Source organism: Drosophila gunungcola, chromosome 3R (genome assembly GCF_025200985.1).
Source record: "Drosophila gunungcola strain Sukarami chromosome 3R, Dgunungcola_SK_2, whole genome shotgun sequence".
Classification (NCBI taxonomy): domain Eukaryota; kingdom Metazoa; phylum Arthropoda; class Insecta; order Diptera; family Drosophilidae; genus Drosophila; species Drosophila gunungcola.
In genome coordinates this window covers 20,353,989-20,372,634 of record NC_069139.1, presented here as the reverse complement: position 1 = coordinate 20,372,634, position 18,646 = coordinate 20,353,989, and the positions used below count along the sequence as shown (strand labels likewise).

The 18,646-nt window shown below is 45.7% G+C and overlaps 4 protein-coding genes across 7 annotated transcripts; 2 read left to right on the top strand and 2 right to left on the bottom strand.

The window, feature by feature from the left end:
• The first annotated feature begins 1,509 nt into the window (after window positions 1-1,509).
• On the top strand, window positions 1,510-9,483 carry LOC128252401 (ATP-binding cassette sub-family C member 4). 4 transcript variants are annotated; one of them, XM_052980083.1, is made up of 8 exons: window positions 1,511-1,696; window positions 4,342-4,550; window positions 4,676-4,807; window positions 4,864-5,048; window positions 5,109-6,937; window positions 6,996-7,878; window positions 7,947-8,643; window positions 8,707-9,483. In XM_052980083.1, exons 2-8 carry the CDS (start codon window positions 4,366-4,368, stop codon window positions 9,011-9,013), a joined length of 4,218 nt encoding a protein of 1,405 aa, XP_052836043.1. In that variant the 5' UTR covers window positions 1,511-1,696; window positions 4,342-4,365; the 3' UTR covers window positions 9,014-9,483. The 4 variants fall into 4 exon arrangements, with proteins under 4 accessions (XP_052836041.1, XP_052836043.1, XP_052836040.1 ...); XM_052980081.1 differs by having other exon boundaries at window positions 1,510-1,573; window positions 4,864-6,937; XM_052980080.1 differs by having other exon boundaries at window positions 4,864-6,937.
• Window positions 9,484-9,686: 203 nt separating this feature from the next.
• Window positions 9,687-15,370, bottom strand: LOC128252400 (uncharacterized). Its single transcript, XM_052980078.1, has 4 exons — window positions 15,035-15,370; window positions 13,368-14,980; window positions 13,176-13,299; window positions 9,687-13,108 (listed from the first exon to the last, which is right to left on the bottom strand). Exons 1-4 carry the CDS (start codon window positions 15,161-15,163, stop codon window positions 9,728-9,730), a joined length of 5,247 nt encoding a protein of 1,748 aa, XP_052836038.1. The 5' UTR covers window positions 15,164-15,370; the 3' UTR covers window positions 9,687-9,727.
• A 179-nt stretch (window positions 15,371-15,549) lies between these two features.
• Window positions 15,550-16,263, top strand: LOC128252403 (iron-sulfur cluster assembly 2 homolog, mitochondrial). Its single transcript, XM_052980085.1, has 2 exons — window positions 15,550-15,777; window positions 15,834-16,263. Exons 1-2 carry the CDS (start codon window positions 15,734-15,736, stop codon window positions 16,207-16,209), a joined length of 420 nt encoding a protein of 139 aa, XP_052836045.1. The 5' UTR covers window positions 15,550-15,733; the 3' UTR covers window positions 16,210-16,263.
• On the bottom strand, window positions 16,217-18,178 carry LOC128252402 (protein phosphatase 1 regulatory subunit 21). The gene is made up of 5 exons (XM_052980084.1): window positions 17,985-18,178; window positions 17,559-17,909; window positions 17,321-17,500; window positions 16,523-17,044; window positions 16,217-16,466 (listed from the first exon to the last, which is right to left on the bottom strand). The coding sequence occupies exons 1-5, from the start codon at window positions 18,060-18,062 to the stop codon at window positions 16,377-16,379; spliced, it is 1,221 nt and encodes a 406-aa protein (XP_052836044.1). The 5' UTR covers window positions 18,063-18,178; the 3' UTR covers window positions 16,217-16,376.
• Between the last annotated feature and the right edge of the window lie 468 nt (window positions 18,179-18,646).

Below are 18,646 nucleotides of genomic sequence, written 5' to 3'. Positions count from 1 at the left end.
TGTTTTAAAAAAGTAAATTTTTATTTTAATTTTATTTAGATCCAAAAGTGAATTTCCTTTTTGTCCGTAACTATCACCTCCTTAGAATTTTCGCCTTTGCGCAGTTTGAGAGTCACTTGCTTTTTTGTCAGCAATGTCAATGGGTTTCCAAAAATAAAATTTAATTGTTCGTCCTCTTTGTATATCCGTATACTTTCTTTTATTGTGGATTGCTTTGGCCCGGCACTCAAGTCTCTGTATTGATTCGGAAAAGTCGCGCGCGAATTTTCTTCACAGCACTTTGGAAAACATGCGGTTCGGTTTTCACATTATCCGTATGAAGTGTCCCGTTGTACGTGAGTCGCACAACTAAAAGTGTGGTAACTGAAACCGAAATTCTATTGCCTTCGAAGTATCACTCATACGCAGTGGTTGACCTACATCCTGTAGCACACTTTTTGAGAGCGCTATTGAGTGCAAGAGAGAGCTTTTGGATGGAGCACAGTAGACAGGCTTTTGTTTACGTTCTCAGCTATTTTTGGCGCCAAAATAGAACAACTGTTGCCGTGTGTGTTTACACAAATTGACAGGAGGTTGTGGCGGGGGGTGTGTCCTTAATGTGTATAACATGTAAATGCTGTGCAGTTGAAAAAAAAAATTTTATGATATAACAAAATTTGGTGGAACGAAAATTTAGTCTGCCGAAAAACCTAACCAAACTTAACTTATATATTATTAAATGAACATTTTATTAATTAAAGTAATTGGTCTATGAACATATATTTTACACGTTTATACAAGACATGTAGAAAGCTTGTATTTTTTACTTGCATTTTTGAAGCTTTGCCTCTCTTCCCCTTCTCTCTCTCTCAGTTTTTTATTCCCCAATTTGAGGGTGTTTAAACTGACTGCTAAGCAGGGTTAGTCAGTCATCTTTATTTCATTTAAACGCTTCGAAAAAACAGATAAAAAATTTATAAATTATATAAGGATTTACTCACTTAAACAAAGTATTGCAACACAACACTTCTTGCCAAAGCTATTTTGTTTAAAATGATTTTGGCGTAATGAATTTTCTATTTAATTTTAGTTGTTTTATTCTTCTGGTTTTTGATATTTATAATCTACAAATAATAAAAACAGAAAATTATATAAAACAATCAATAATAAATTTTAATTTATTCATTTTTATTAAATTATTGATTTAATTTTACTTTTTAAAAGTACCTTAAATTCGATGGTCAATCGAGACTATAAATAAAGTTAAAAAAATATATTTTTTTACAATTTAATTAATAACACAAATTTTTAAAAATATATATTTTGGGTTTTAGTTATAAACTTTAAATTAAAAAAATAATTGCAATGAATTCCTTTTAAAGTACTGTAAATATGTTTGGTAGTATAGTGTAGGAGAGGGGCTTTTTCTCTCTCGATGCCTAGTCGCCTCTCTTTCCCTCTCGCGGCAAATGAGATTCGATTCACGCATTGCTTTAACGCTCACTCCCCCAAGATTGCTCATTCGCTCCCGAACTTTTGAAGAAGGTAGTCGTGTATTGCGTATACGGTCCGTTGGTCCGTTGTGTCTGTGTGCGTAAGTCGGCGTTCTGCACTAGTATTCGTACTATTTCTGCACGTGCTGCTCGCCGCGACCGTTTCGAGTGGTACCAATAATAGACAACAGTAGCGGGAACTAATTAATGCTTCGGTAGTGCCTGTAAGTGCCAATCAATTGATTAATTCCTTTGGTGAACTTACAAATTTGGAGCCCAGAACATTCGCGTAAAAAGTGCCGTACAGTACAATTATATATGCATTGGTGTGATTCTGTGTATGTGTGCCTACTTGGCTCTTTGTTTTCGGTGGTCTTGGTGCTCAATGTGCTGTTATGACGGCGTCTGCTGCAATCACCCTTTGCATTTACGTCATTAACCGTTATTAAAATTAGTGTCTGCCATTCTATTATGCCAGTGTAGATTATTTTCCATATGTAAAGCTGCAGTGGATGGCGATTGGAATGCCGGTTTTCCACCAAACAGCCGCATTTAAATCACCTTTGCTACCACGACCGACCAGCAACCACTTGTTTGCCGGTGGGGTCGCCGATACCGCTTCTCGTTAAGAGTTTGTGTGTATGTACAGTGGTACGACAATATCTCAAACAACCATTGTTAGTCGTTTTTCTTAGATATTGGCTACTTTTTTTATTACCTAATTTTCAATTTCTAAGACAAAGAAAGTATTTTTTCAGTCTTGTAAGAGTTTTTTTTCCAAGTTGCAGCAATCGTGGTCACCACGTAGAAAATAAAAAAAAACAAATTTTCAGTTAAGAGCAGAATTTTTTGATAACTAAAATATTCTTTTAAGCAATTTATGTAGATATTTAACAATACAGTATAATTAATTAATAATTATATAATAATTAATTTAAAATAAATACATTATGAAATGTTGTAAGGGAAGAACAAATTTGATACGTATGTAAAATAATAAATATATATTTCTACATTTTCTAAAATTATAGAAAGAAATTTTCTATTTCGGCGTATCACTGTTCATGACTTAGCGGTGCCGGTAAAAATAAATTAATCACTGTTTTACAATCCGTTTCTACACTTGCATGCACCGAAGTTATCTTTGTGTTGGTGTGGGTGTGTCTGTGTTTATTTAACGTGTTTATAAATTTTGATTTCGTTTGAAAAATTTATGATGCGTAAAACGTCGAACAAGGTGACACAGTTGTTGCCTTAAAAACCTGTTTAAACAATTGAAAACACATTAAATATGTCTGTCTAGCTGAAATAATTACAATCAATAATTTGAAGCCTAGACTGAGATAATAAAGTTTTTGTGTAGATAAAAATGTGGGCCATTTTTAGCTGGTACATAACTTTCTATTACAGATAATGTTTATCAGTTAAAAACTTTGTAAATAATTTTAACTGCCTTAATTAAAACGCGAAGATATATTGCTCGAATAACCCATTCATTTTTATCTTTTTACGTAAATTCATTGGCGACGTCACAGTAATTAAATTGCCTGCGCCCAAACAATTAAGTTCTATTAATTTGAGAATGAGTGAGGCGTGTAAGGGGCGTTGAAAATTTACTTTGAAAGTGGTTTCGATATTACTTCACATTGTGCAACTGTGGAACATGAAATATTTCCCGGTCATTCACTTTACTTCAAGTAAGTTTGCTGGAAAAGTTTTAATTTGGAAAATGAAATTTCCGCTGCGAATAAGTGGGTCATAATATTCACGCCTGGCTTATAACCTCCGAACAAAGACTGGCATATTCATACTAAAAAAAATACGTGCCTAAATGCCGGTTTCGCTTATCTGAGAAGGTCCCTGGATTTTTGCTTGCCAATTAATAAACATTATGATTATTGTCATACGAATATGCGCAAATGTCGTGTGTGAGCTACCAAAATGCGTTTTGATTTACTCTCCTTGTGTCGTACGCTATCAGTTACAGACAAAGCAAATATACCCTGGCATTAAGCTAACGACCGATATCGTGTGAATGACCCTCGTCCATTCTATTCTGAACAAAGTTCAATCCATGGTTTTTAAGTCTTATAATAAAACATAATTAAATAGAATATATGATATATAGTATGTGGGGGAGATTGGGGCAAAAGCAAACAATGTTTGACAGCAGTTCATTAATCGCTTAGCAATTTTACTGTTCTAGTTTTGGTTTTGAAGTTTTACTTAAAAATTGGTTTGCTTCCAGTAAATTATGTCAAAAATTATTTAAGTGTCTTAAATCGTTCCATTTTTAATTGTCATGGCTGAATTTATCACCGGTTTTACTTACACGTATCCCTTATCAGACATGAAAAGACTCCAGTTTATGTTAGTCCACTAACTATACATTTTTTCTAAGTTTCTCATTCCGAATTGATAAACTTTCTTTATATTGTTAAAATATAAAGATTACTTATTATTGGCCAAGGTCTCCGCTGATAAGAACGTAGCTCTGGCTAGACTAGTCACAATGATGCATAATCAAAACCATTCATTTAACAATATCATTTAGACAATGAAATGCGAGAAAATACAGAAGTCATTGGATATATTTAAAGCACTTTTGTTTTAAAGGTTTTTTATATTTTCCTTTAAAACTAAAAATAAATAAAATCGTTACAACAAATACTCATCAAATTTAAATGTAATAAACTTAAAGCTTTTAAATATGCATAGAGTTGTCTAACAATTGGTCTTAAAATGTCTTATATCCAATGCTTACGGTAAAAATAACTTAGACGCGGTCACGTCTTCTTATCTTTAATTAAGCGTATGATATAGTGGATTTCAATGTTTAACATGAGTCTTTATTTGTTTGCGAATGCAGGTAGACGGAGGCTCATATGATAGCATGGATAGTAGTGCCAAGCCAAAGCGCAAAAACCCGCGCCAGAATGCAAATATAATATCCCAACTGATATTTGCCTGGGCCATACCACTATTGTATCGAGGATCTCGAAGAGGTCTGAATACGGATGACTTGACGGAATGTCTAAAAGATGATCGCTCCGAACAGTTGGGTGATCGTTTAGAAGAGTAAGTATTTCTGTTTATTGTTTGTTGACCTGATTAAAAATACTAAGCCATTGAGATTAGCCTATAGACTTGTAATTTGTCAAATCTGTTTACGAATATTTTATTAATTCCAATTATGTTTTCAGTCAGTGGTTTAAGGAACTGGAACGATCACATCGCAAGAAACAGAAGCCGCACCTCAGAAACGCTCTGTTTCGTTGCTTTCTGGGACCCACGATTATTAATGGCCTCATTTGCTTAATCTACATAGTGATCAAGTGAGTATGAAATGTAATACTACCCAGCTTATCTGTAAACACTCCTCTGTTTCTAGGACCTTGATTCCAGCTGTTCTTGCTCAGTTGTTGATACAGTTTCAAATCGCTCCTGCTGCGGAAGTGAAAACTATTGCCATCAACGATTTGTCAATATCAGATTCCCTTAATCGAACTGCACGCTCAATTGGAAACTACGTGCTGAGTCAGGCTGTAGCCCACTCCAGTGGATCACCAGGGGATGGTATTTCAAGATCTCTTAATCACTATATGTTCCATCAACAAAGTTCGCCTCCTATTTCAGTTTATTCCCCAAATTCTTTGGACAAGGGGGATCCCCTGAAGGAGCCAATTCAGCCAGCATCTGAAGAAGTGGACCACAATGCCACTCTTGTGCGCAGTGTCCTGGATCAGACCGCCGAGTACGTGTGGAACGACACCTATAGCCTGGGAGTTGTCCTGGTGAGCTCGACGCTCTTCTGCTGCTTTCTGCTGCACCACGTCGATCTGCGGCAGCGCCTGATGGGCGCCCGGATGCGAATCGCTTGTTGCTCACTGATCTACCGGAAAACGCTACGCCTCTCGATGAAAACGGCGGGTCAGACGCCGGCTGGTTACCTTATCAACCTGCTGTCGAACGACGTGAATCGCCTGGACTATGGCTTCATATTCATGCATTGGATCTGGATTATGCCGCTACAGGCGGTGCTCACGTGCTACTTGATTTGGCTGAACATTGGCATTCCGGCTCTGGTGGGAGTGATTGGATTGCTGCTGAAAACGGTGCCCGTGCAAACGGCCTTGAGCAAGGTAACGTCAGTGCTGCGGATGAGAATTGCGGAGCGAACGGATGAGAGGGTGGGCATCATGAATGAGCTGGTGCAGGGCATTCAGGTTATCAAGATGTACGCCTGGGAGAAACCCTTCCAGGCGGTGGTGGCCGAAGCGCGACGACGCGAAATTCAGCAGATCCGCTATGCATCCTACCTGCGAGGCTTCTACCTCAGCACCATGGTGTTTACGGAGCGATCCACCCTTTATATCACCCTGGCAGCGGCTGCTCTCATGGGTCAGACCATTACCGCCGACTTTGTGTTCTCCGCAGCCAGTTACTATAACATCCTGCAATTGGTGGCTGCCATTTGGTATCCCCTTGCTGTGAGTTTCGGAGCCGAGGCCTTGGTCTCTTTGCGCAGGATTCAGGATTTCCTTTTGTTAGAGGGACGCGAGGAACGAACTCAAGGACTCACCCACAAAAGAGATCAGGATGGCGGGGACTCTAGAGCCGTAACCCTCAAGGATATCAATGCCAGTTGGGATAATGAGAAGCCCCAGAGGACACTGCAAAACATTAATCTGCAGATCGAGAAGGGTCAACTGTGTGCTGTGATTGGACCCGTGGGTGCTGGCAAGAGCTCAATCCTGCAGCTCCTGCTGGGCGAACTTCCAGTCATCGATGGCGGTGTAGTGATCCAGGGAGACCTTTCCTATGCCGCCCAGGAACCCTGGCTCTTTACGGGAACGGTGCGGAATAACATCCTGTTTGGCGAGGAGTACGAACGAAAGCGCTACCAGGAGGTGACCCGTTGCTGTGCCCTCTCCACGGATTTCCAGCAGCTCCCCAATGGAGATAAAACCGTTGTGGGTGAGCGGGGTGCATCCTTATCCGGAGGTCAACGAGCCCGCATTAGCTTGGCTCGTGCGGTTTACAAACCCGCCTCGATCTATTTGATGGACGACCCACTTAGTGCCGTGGACGCTCACGTGGGCAGACATCTGTTTGATGAGGTAATTGGACCCCGAGGTCGACTGGCCCAGCTGAAGGCCACTCGTATACTGGTCACCCACCAGGTGCACTTTCTGTCCGAGGCCGATATCATTGTGATTGTGGACCAGGGAAAGATTTTGAGGCAGGGCACCTACCAGGAGCTCATCAACAGTGATTTGGATTTCGCGAAGCTGCTCGAGCGACCCAAGGATGAGGAGGAGGCTGAAAACAGTCGCCGTCAATCATCCCCACTCAGTGGACAATCATTGGAGAGCGACGACGAGGACATACCCTTCATAGATGGCGTAAAAGATGGTTACCAGCAGCTAAAGAAGCAAAGCGGTTCGATTCATGGCAGCAAGTCGGTGAGTTAAGCATCCTCGATAACACCATTGGGACCTAATCAACGCTTTCCTTCTTCAGTTGGACAGCTCGCAGCTGGACGACGAGGTGGATGAGGACGCCCTGGCCGAGGCCCAAGCCTCCGGTGGTATATCACCCCGTGTTTGGTACGAGTACTTCCATGCGGGCAGCACCCTCGTGAGCTTCAGTTTCATGGTGTTTGTGATGCTGATGTCCCAGGTGGTGTGCAGCAGTTCGGATTTCTTCGCCAATATTTGGACGCAGCAGGAGCATCAGCGGTCGCAGGGACAGACCACCAGTTTCACCACCTTCGAGTGCATGTACATTTACGGGGCTCTGATCATTGCCGTGGTTATCATGACCACGCTCCGTGGATTTCTGTTCTTCAAGATCTGTATGCACGCCTCCAAGGTGCTGCATGATCGAATGTTCGCCTGCATTCTGCATGCCACCATGAGATTCTTTGACACCACTCCCTCCGGAAGAATCCTGAATCGTTTCTCCAAGGACATGGGCGCCATAGACGAGTTGCTTCCGCGCGCCATGATGGACTGCATACAGATCGCCCTGGTCATGTTTGGCATACTGATTGTGATTAGTATAGTGAACCCGGTTCTGATGGCTGCCATGCTGGTGGTGGGTGTTGTGGATGTGCTCATCCTAAAGCTTTACCTGCGACCCTCGCAGGATCTCAAGCGCTTGGAGGGCATCTGCCGCAGTCCGGTGTTCTCCCATCTGAGTGCTTCCCTCACTGGTTTGGCCATCATTCGGTCCCGCCAGCTGCAGGACGTGGTGGCCAAGGAGTTTGATTTGCTGCAGGATGTGCACAGTAGCGTTTGGCAGCTGACCATGGCGGTAAACACGGCTTTGGGCTTGTGGCTGGACTGTGTCAGTTGTGTCTTCCTCACGGCAGTCACCTTTAGCTTCATCGTTTCCAATGAATGTAAGTTGGTTGCGAATTGAGGGTAATTTAATATTGATAAATACATTGGTTTATTTATGCTTTTGCAGCAACATACAGTGGCAACGTAGGTCTGGCCATATCCCAGGCCATGATCCTGACCGGAATGGTGCAGTATGGTGTGCGGCAGGTGGCCGAGTCCTTGCAACAGATGACCAGCGTGGAGCGTGTCCTGCAATACACCGAACTGGAGCAGGAACCTGCGTTGAGCGAGAAGACCCCTCCGCAGCAATGGCCCACTCGTGGTCAAGTGGAGTTCCGCAACATGAGCTGTCGCTACGATCCAAATGGATCGCCGGTGCTAAAGAGCCTCAATCTCACCATCGAAGCGGGCTGGAAGGTGGGCATTGTTGGACGCACAGGTGCTGGCAAGTCCTCGCTGATTGGTGCTCTCTTTCGGCTGGCAAAAATCGAGGGAGACATACTCATCGACGGCATTGAGACGGGCACAATTTCGTTGGAGATTCTGCGCACCCGCATCTCGATTATACCGCAGGATCCGGTTCTGTTTTCTGCCACCATCCGTTACAACCTGGATCCCTTCGAGCGGTACACGGACGCTGAGCTCTGGAGCGCTTTGGAGGATGTGGAGCTGCGTGGTGCCATTCCCGGCCTTGACTACATGGTCACGGAGAGGGGAAGCAACTTCAGCGTGGGCCAGCGGCAGTTGCTCTGCCTGGCGAGAGCAATTCTCCGAAACAACAAGGTCCTGGTGCTTGACGAGGCCACGGCCAATGTGGATCCACAGTGAGTTTATCTAAGAGTTATTTCGTTACATTGGTTTTATCTTTTACCCATATAATCTTACAGAACTGATGGTCTGATCCAACGCACCATTCGCGTCAAGTTCAAGCAGTGCACGGTTCTTACGGTGGCCCACCGATTGCACACCGTCATGGATTCGGATCGGATTATCGTGATGGATGCTGGCGTGGCCGTGGAGTACGATGTACCTTATCTACTGCTGAAGAAGTCACAAGGACACCTGCGGCAAATGGTCGAGGCCACGGGCGGAGAGGCGGAAGCCCTGAAGAAGACGGCCAGTGATAGTCACAAAAGGAGGCAGAGGGAGCGGGATCAGCGAGATCGTGACGAGGTAGATGACAGACAGGAGTGAGCATCGGCGACCTAAAACATCCACCGGGAACCGCATTTACCTAAAGCTGGTGCTTATAATGGCTTAAGGTTGCCATTTTTGGCTCCCTGAAGAAATGGATCCTTGACCAAAATGAAAGCCGTACCAAAAGAATTTTCTTTCACACACACATTTTATGTTATCCGTATTTCATGTACTTAGTCTAGTTAAGTTTGTAAACGAAAAGTCTAGATGTGCTGCCTTATACATACGTATTGTACTTAGCTATAATCTTCGCCAGGGACACCAGTGTTAAATTTGTATGAAATCTTTATTGTAGAGCTTCAGTGAAAAGACATCCCACTTAAAACATGACAAAGAAGATACTTACTTTCTGGTTATAGACTAGAAGTGAACACTGCCTTCATTTATGGATCAGTGGTTTATGCTTTACCTAACCACTCATTAGTTAGTTCATCAAATATATTCTGTATATTATTGCAAGTGAAAAAGTGAGTACTTGAAACTGTAGATAGAATAAATAATCGCCGAGTTTATTAAAATATAAAAATGTTCGTATAAATAAATGATACAATTGTAAATCTACCATATATATTGAGCAAAATTGAAGCGATTGTTTCGATGTTCATTTTTTGGATACATAATTGCAAAGTTATTAAAATATAAACAATTGTCATAAGAATCAATAATACATGTTAAAAAGCTAAATAAACCAATTTAGCAAAATTCATGCCATCATTTCCGAGGCGATTTTCGATGGGATGACCTTACGCCGGACACTATTTGACCTGAGGATTGGCGAGTTTGGTTTGTACTCTGTTTGCTTTGTTGTTCATAGGGAATGGGTGGAGTGCCATCCGGATAGTGCACCAGTGAGATGTGACTCTCACCCGAGAAAAGCTGTGAGCCGAGGCTCTGAACCGAGCCGGATTTGTCCGGAATTGAGAGGAACGATCCCACGGGTGTGGAGGTCTTTTGCCTGTCATTGGTGACCCCGGTGGCTCCAGTGGCATGGCTCATTCCCACGCCTGGTGTTTGCGTATTGCTGCTGGGCGAGAGTGAGTGGAGGACAGACTTGAGGAAATGCCCCCTCAGGGACTCAACTGAACTCTCTGTAGTTTCGCCGGTGTGCACATGATTTTTGAGGAGCTCCCGGGTGAGAAATTCCCTTAGGTTCAACGATCTTCCCAGCTGACTTGCATCCTGCACCCTGGAGTCGTCCTTAGACCTGTGGCTGTTATTCTCACCGCCCCGCAACCTGGGACGCCGTGGCCGGCGTTCCGGCGATGAAGTGTTAGTGCTGCTGCACAATTCATCTGCCTGCTGTTCCCTCTGTTGCAATGTGACCCGCCAGCGGCGACCTCTTTGATCACCATCGCTGGAGAGGTTACTGCCGGACAGCGGATCGATTCCACTCTCATTGGGTTGATCGTTGGTTTCCGGGGCGACGCTTTCTCGTCGCGTACTGCTGGCCACCTCCTGCTGGCCCGTCAATGTGGTGTCCGTAGCATTTCCCCGACGAAACGAGTTCTTCAGGATATTTCTCTGGCGCAGCTCTTCTTCTACGTTGAAGGAGTCCGACGAATCTTGTTCGATGCTGGCACTGTCTATCAGCTGCCTCTGATCGGCCGGTAGCTTGGCCAGCAATTTCTCCATGTACTCTCTGCGTTTGGGGAAATCCTGCATATTATCATTGACCACCCGCAGCTGCCGCATTAGCTCTCCGGGTGACACAGTAGCCTGATCGTGATCCTGACCTATCTCTAGGTGGATTCGGGTGCTGGTCATGTTATGGAGATAGGCATTTATGCTGGGAAACTCACGGTAGTCAGATCCGACGTTGCGCTGATTGATCACCTGGATCAGTTCGTTGAATTCGCTCTGCAGCCGCTGACTCTGGTCCGCATCCATTCGCGCCAGATCCAACTGCAGCTCCTTGGCATACTGATCGAAGCTGGGAAACGGCTTGGGCACCGGAGTGGCGGCCACAATGTGCGACTGACCCGGCGTTTCCACTTCCGTGATGGTGGACAGTTCGTGGGCCAGGTCCTCGGCATTCAGCTGGGGACTATACCGTCGGATGGTGGCCGGCGGAGCCTTCATTCGGCCACGGGCCGTGTTGCTCTGCGTGTAGGAGCCCAGCGAAATGGGTTCCGCATCCACGTTCACCTGTCCCTGAGCAGTAATTGGACGCGAGTCCGCGATGCCACTATCCCGGCTGGCCGCTGTGGGCTTATGCTTCTGCAGCGGCAGCGCTTCCGAAGTGGACGGCGTTTGTGAATCGCTGCGATCGGACAAGGTCCTGCATCTGGTTTGTTGCTGTCCAGTTGGGAGGTCAAAATACTCGGTGGACTGCCGCTCACCATCGCTGTTCGAAGTGAGGGTGACCTCCACCAGTCGCTGCTTTTCCTCCCGCACCTTGGTGATCAGATCCGTCAGCTCGGCAATTCGCTGGGTGCAATTTTCGGTGAGCTGAGCATAGCGCTCCATATGCCGGGTAGATGACTCCTCGCTGGTAGATTGGGATTTTGGTTTTTCAGCCACAATGCGGGAAGTAGTTTTGCCACTGGTTGGCAGGCCTAATGATTTTCCGCCAGGACTCTGTTGTGTGACTGTGCGCTTTGGTTGCGCATTACTTCGCTGCTGATTTTCCCTTTCGTCTAAAGCACGAGCATTGTTCTTTTCTGCCTGAGTAGAAACCTTTTGCTTTTCCCGCTGACCATTTTTTCTTTCTCCTTGTGTCGGTATCTTTTCCGTTCTCTGCTCCCTTTCTTTATTTTTGGACTGACAGTCTTCAAAGTTCTTGGCCAATCGCTTGTTCCATATCTGATCAAACGCTTGCATACTTCTCTCTTTATCCTGCTGCTCTTTCTGCAATTGCTGTTGGCATCTTATGGAGTCTTCCAAATCGTTAATAAAGCTGCGGTTGTCGGCAATGAAGGTCTGCACCCGCTCCATGCGCTGTTCATTTACCACATATTCATCGTCCTGATCCCGTAGAGTTCCCTCTGTTTCAGCATCGACACAAGGCGATATGTTTCTCGACGAGTTGATGATCGATGCTGAGGGTGTGGTCACGTCCGAGGAACTAACTCCCATTTCCTCTATGTTGTGGCGGGTCATGCCTAGCAGGCGATTTATGTACTGTGCTACAATGGGATGCAGTGGAGCAGGAACTGGAGCTGACGGAGGAGAAGGCATGGAACCCATACCCGGATTGAAACTTCTGTAGCTCACTGGAGGCAGACTGCGATAGGCGGTGGAGTTGGAATCTATCGAATTCTGACGCTGATTCTCTGGCAAGGGTCGCTTACCATTTTCCTTCTCTGGCTGCTTCGCCGGTGGTTCTCTGGGCGTGAGTTCCGTGGTGCCCGGGGGCACTTCTTTCTCACTTTCGATGGCTCCCGCCATTGTTTTTGCTTTGGATTTACTCCTCGGCACGTATTGCTTCACAGTGCCGTCGCTTTTCACTTTGATGATAATCTCCAATGGCCTGTCTTCCCTTGCGGATGGTTTTGCCTGATCTCCTTCACTGGATTTTTTGCTCTTCGTCTCTTTGTAAAACTTTCTCAATCGCTGCTCGAGAATAGCCTCCTTCTGCTGCAGATCCGATTCTCGTTCGTTAAGCGTCTTCGTTCTCTCCGACAGGATGTCCGCCCGCTCCTGGCGTATGGTATTGATCATTTCCTGCGCATTGTCACCCTTCGAACCAACGCTTTCTCCCGACTTCAGCTCCTCCAGCAGGTGGCCTCGGATTTTTTCGATGCGCTCGAGCAGACTGCGCAATCTCATGGATTTAAGGGAGTTGGATTGCTCTGCTTTTAGGTCCGACCTCAACTGCTTGCTCTGATCATCCACGTAGTCGAGGAGGATGGAGCAGCAGCTCTCAGTGCTGCCCAGATTATCTCGACCCATTTGAACAGGAGGTTCGCCAACATTGATGGCTGTCGCACCATTGGATTGGCTACGCGTCGTGTTCGGAGGAGTGGGTTTAATGCGTACTTCTGGACAGGTGATGATGGCCGGACGAAGCAACATCTCTTCCATGGCCTCGTTCATTTTCTGCTCTCGTCTGGCAGCCGCATCCGCGAACCGATGGCTTGGTATTATGTTTGCCTGGACGGGGAATACATTAACATTAATACATTAATAATTAAGAAAAATCCCTATTTGATTCCCTTACATCACTGGGCAAAAGTTGTGGTTGCTGTTGTGTTAAAGCATCCAACTTCTCGGTCAACTCAGCACAATCCCGGCGCACTTGCTCACGTTCCAAAGCCTTTTGACCCCTATCGTTGCTGATTTTCCTAATAGAATTTGGATAAATTTTAATTAAATACAATTCAATATTTTTAAAGGCAATTCCAGCTCTCACCTTAGCTTGTCCAGTTCATGTTCCCGCAGATCCCTCAGCTGGTTCTCGATGCGGGCATGATCCATGGCGGTCAGTTGGCTGGCATCCTTTTCATTGCATTGCACAGATTGCGTTGGTGCATCGTAGGTCCGATGGTATTTATTGCCATGATCGTAGAACTGAACGCGTCCAGATTGAGTCGTCTTTGGATCCTGTCGCGAGGACATGACAAAAGTGGTGGTGGAAACGGTGGAGTGGGTGGCAGTGCTTGGCGGAGCAGTCACAGCAGGCACATGAACTGCTGGCTGGTTAGGTATCATTTGCTGCGGGGCATACATCGGATGAGGTTGTGGGTACTGCGGTTGCATGGGAAATGGCATCGAATATGGCATTGCATAGGGCTGCATCGGCTGTTGGGAAAAGGGATGCATATACGGCTGAACTGGCGGCACATTATAACAATGTGTCATCTGAGGATTCGGCATAACTGGCATATTCTGCTCTGGAATGGCTTGCAAGTTGCGAGGAGTTTCCTGTACTGGACATGGCTCCTGTATGCTAGTGACTATAGGCAGCGTAGCTGGATTTTTGCTCTTTTGACCTCGTCGAATTCCCGCATCTATAACCTTGGCCGGAGCTGGATTGGTTTTCAAAACCGTTCGCTTGGCTGGCTGCTGCTGACGTGATGCTGTGACCGATTTCTTGGGTGATCCTGTGGCTGCTTTGGTGGGTGATTTTCTGGCAGCTGCTACGGGGGCAGTTGCCTCAACGCACTCCGAAGTTTTCTTGGGCGAGCGTGGCAGCGATTTGGTGGGACTAGGTGGCGCAGGTACTGATGGATGTGGATCTGCAGCGTTTCGCTGACCTGGTTCAGTTCTTATTGTTGTAGTGGTCACCGATTTCCTTACCAGATCGCTGATCTGTGTAAATCTCGGCCGGCGCTGGCCTTCATCCTCACTCGGTCTTACCACATGGCTGAATTTGCGGTTGGCTTGGATAAATCTATCGTTGATTTCCAAACCTTCGGGGTGGTTTGTAGTTTCGGAGATTGTCTCATCGATATCCACGTCTAAGATTATGGGAGGAGTCTTTTGAAGACGCCGGTTGCTTTTCGGACTCTGGCTCAGCAGGATGGAGGCGTCGTCCTCGGAGGAATCCACATCCTCTTCCTCGGTGGTGGCGCAACCACAGCTAGTGGTCCTTTTGCGTTTTCCCTGGCAGCAGGGTTTGTGGCAACCACTGGTCAGTCGATTCTCTTTTTCCTCTACCATGGGCGTTTGAGTGCCCGCCGTGGCGCGTCCCTCCACATTTAGGTTCATGCCGTTTGGGGCTCGCAGCTCCACAGACGCTTTTCCCGATCTTTTCAAGGCCTGCTTGCGGCACCTCTGGATTTTCTCGCTTTTCTCCTGTCGCTGCTGTTCGATGAGCTGGTTTTCCTCCCTTGCCGCACGATGGGCGGCGCCCACCTCGAAAATGGCCGAGCGGTAGTCCTGGTGCTTTTTGACCAAAACATGCTCACGCCACGCATTTAGCTCCTTTTGCTTGACCTCTTCCAGTTTGTCGATTTGTCGCTTTTTCTCGGCCGCCACCTCCTCGCGTATTTTGCGTGCCAGGTGGTTGGACTTCTCACGCACCTGGTGGGAAATTGGGTCATGGTTAGGGCCACAATTACTGCGCAATCAGCTTACCTGCTGCAAACGGGTTATGCGACGCTGGCTCTCGAGGTCTTTGCGCACCCGCTCCGGATCCTCGAGTCGACTTACGGGCTTCCTCAAGTTGGCCCCGAACTTTCCGTTCACCGTCATCTGCAGAGCCATCTGCTCTAGGAATATTCTACAATATTCATATACGGATAGACGGCAGCATTTACGCACTGGGAATCGAAAAAAGTTTGAGCGTAAAATCAAACAACCAACGTCTTCAAAAATTCCTCCATAGCCAAGCGCATTGTGTGACCGCCGATAAATAAGAAAAAATACTAAAGAGCATCTTTAAAATATACCACTCAGGCAGCATGGGCTCAAACCATCGCAGATTTCTGGTGGTATACTTAAACCAAAATGTCCTATTTAAAAAAGGACATTTCACTTTGATGTTTTCTAACACTGAAATAATAAATGTTATTCTAAAATTAAACACTTTTACAAGAACAAATTGGAGTAATAAAAAAAAAAATAATATCCTTTAGTAGATACGTAACTAAAAAAATCGGTGACCTTCTGAAGAACATACCGCACAGAAGGAGCAGTAATATATGTTGGTATTTTTAAATAACTTATCGATTCTCTTGTGCAATTATCGGGCGAAAACAGCTGTCGTTGTTTGGATTACGAGATTGTAAATAGAAATATTGAAATTCAATTTTGTGGCTTTGAAGTTGGGGAAATATGGCTTTTCTGCTGAGACAAGTGACCAGGACTGGTTTGCAGAGGTGAAATAAGCCTAGAAGTATGTGTAACATCCCCTATAATCATTGATTTTCCATAGAAACCTGATCCTGATGCGGCACGCCTCCGCCTCCACGTCCGCTAATCCCGAGCTGAGTGTCCAGGTAAGCGAGAGTTGCATGAAGCGCCTCCGTGAGATCTGCGTCGACGGATCCTTCCTCCGGGTGACCGTCGAAGGAGGCGGTTGCTCCGGCTTCCAGTACAAGTTTGACTTGGACAAGCAGCTCAACGAGGACGACCGGCAGTTTGGCGAGGAGCAGGCCAAAGTGGTCATCGACAATGTCTCGCTGGAGTACTGCAGTGGAGCCACCGTGGACTACCACAGCGAACTCATACGAGCCGGATTCCGTATGGTGGCCAATCCGCTGGCGGAACAAGGCTGCTCGTGCGGCTCCTCCTTTTCAATCAAATTGTAGTTTAACGTTTAAACTGTAGAGAATTATTTAATACACATATAATGTTCAGTTATATACACGTCGAGGGCGGACAATAACAAAACAGGAGGGAGCGGGCGTTCCCGGTTAGTTATTTTACAATAATATACAGTAAAGCAGCAGGGCGGGACTCGCACCGCACTCCATACTCATTTGCAGGCGGCCAGTTGGTCGCTCAAGCTGATGACCTGCTCCGTGAGCACACTGATCTGCTCCTCGTAGTTAATACGGGTCGTGGTCTGGAAAAACACTTGTCGATATTAACTGATTTAAAAAAGTCAAAGAGTAAACCCACCAACTCCTCTTCGAGCATTTGCAGGGCTCCTCCCAAACTGGCCAGCTGATCGTCCTTGTTCTTAAGCTCGTGCGTCGCGTTCTCCAGACAGTTTTGCAGGTGCTGCGCCTCGAGCTCGTAGGATCGCAACTTGGACTCAGCCTGCACTTTGAGCCGCATCAGATCCTCGAACTTCTTGCTGAACACACTGTAGATGAGCTGCTCCTTGGAGGGCGGATCGGGGGGATCATGCAGGGAGTCACGCGCCCGCTGGCTTCCCTTGGCTTCCGGCTCAGCCGGTCGCACCGTCACGCCCGCTGCCGCCGTGCTGCAGCTGCACGCGCTGAGATCCTTGTTGGGGTTCGAGACAAACGCCTGGTGCAGCTTGGCCACCTCGAATTGAGCCCTCCAATGAGCCGCCTCCTTTTCGAGCAAGGCAAGTCGATCCTCGGACGTGAGTTGGTTGCTATTCGCCTGCTGCTGGAGATTGTGGAGTGGAGTATTATCGCTGCCGGTGGCACTAATAGCGTCCTCACTGCCCAGCTGGAAAAAAACGATTCAAATATTAAGTTATGATGGTAAGAAATGTCTTGGTTACCAAACTATATAACTGTTAAGCCTTAGTGATAGATGTGGTCAGTTTAATTCGATGGAAAAAAACAATTTTTAAGAAACCTTGAAATCTTATAAAACTACATATTATTACCTACAAGACTGACGGAATATTATATATAAGTTATTTTATAAGTAAGTAGATAGCTATTTGGTCAAGTAGTACACATAGTTTCTTTCATAACCCTTTTGAGATTCGGATCTTACCATGCTGGCCGCGTCCACGAGCTTTGTTTCCAGCTCGCTGTTTCTGTGCTGCAGCGTATCCACCTCTTTCCTGAGTCGCTTTTCAAGCTCGTTCTGGTCGCTGATGCGCTTCTCCAGCTTTTGTTCCAAAAAGGCGATGCGTTCCGTGTGCAGCAGAAGATCTTGCTGCTTGTCGTCAATCTGTGGAAGAGTTTGACAGTCACATATCTCACCCTTATACTTGATTGCAATCCCTTACCAATGACGTCAGCTGCGCATTCTCCATGATTTTCTTCTGCAGTTCTTCGAAGATGAGGGCTTCTTGAGCGGCATCCGATGGAGCGTCCGCTTCCTGCCGGTTGTTGCCCTGTAATCCCCGCCTGCCACCGGAATCCTTGTCCTTTTTTTTGGGCTGCTCGTGCACTGAGATTTCCTGCTGCAACTGGGACACCCGCGACTCCAGCTGCTTGTTGCGGAAGCCCAGGGAGTCGACCTCCTGCTCCGTGCGTCGCAACGAGGTGGCATACTGTTGTAGTTGCTCCCGCAGACTGGCCTCCTTGGACTGCTCCTCCAGCACCGCCTTCTTCAGCACCGTGGCCTGGGCCCTTAGCTAGTCGGGGTTAATTTCGGGATTAATTTGATTAATGGGCGTTAACTGTTGCTGCCGATTCGGGGGAGCACTAACCTTTGAGTATTCTGTGGCCAGTTTCTGGTACTTGGCCTCCGGCACGGTGCCCTCCATGGCAACCAGTTTCTCTGCCATCCAGGCAGGCTCTCTGCAGTCGGGGGTGTCCGGTGGAGGTGTACTTCTGGCTGTTTTTAAATTGTTTTAAACAATTTGACCAACAAATAAGGCTGGCATTTCAGTGTGCACGGGGCCTTTTCGGCTAATAATACCGAAACGCCTCGAAAGATTTGCCAGAAAATTATTCTTTTTCGAGTCCGCCGCCTTTTGGTCACACTTAAATTTTCTAGACATTTATTTAACGGTTTTTTGAAAGAGTTAAAGAAATAAATATATGCAATGCATACCCCCAACAGAAAGCAAAGAAACCAATCGTACCGTAAATAAATGCAAGATATTTGCAAGTTTAGATTGTTATTCAATACTTAAGGAAAATAATTCAAAATTTTACCTACGTTTAGTTTTTAGTTGACTATATATTTTATTTCAATGATTTGTTCAAAAATATTTATTTTATAATCTTAAGCATTCCTTACATTTATTTATATTTAAACTAACAACTTAAGTTAGCACCACAAAACAAATTTGTCATCTTAACCTTTGCTGATTACTTTCTGAAAAAAAAATTGTTTATTAAAAGGCAGCGTAACTTTGAATAATCT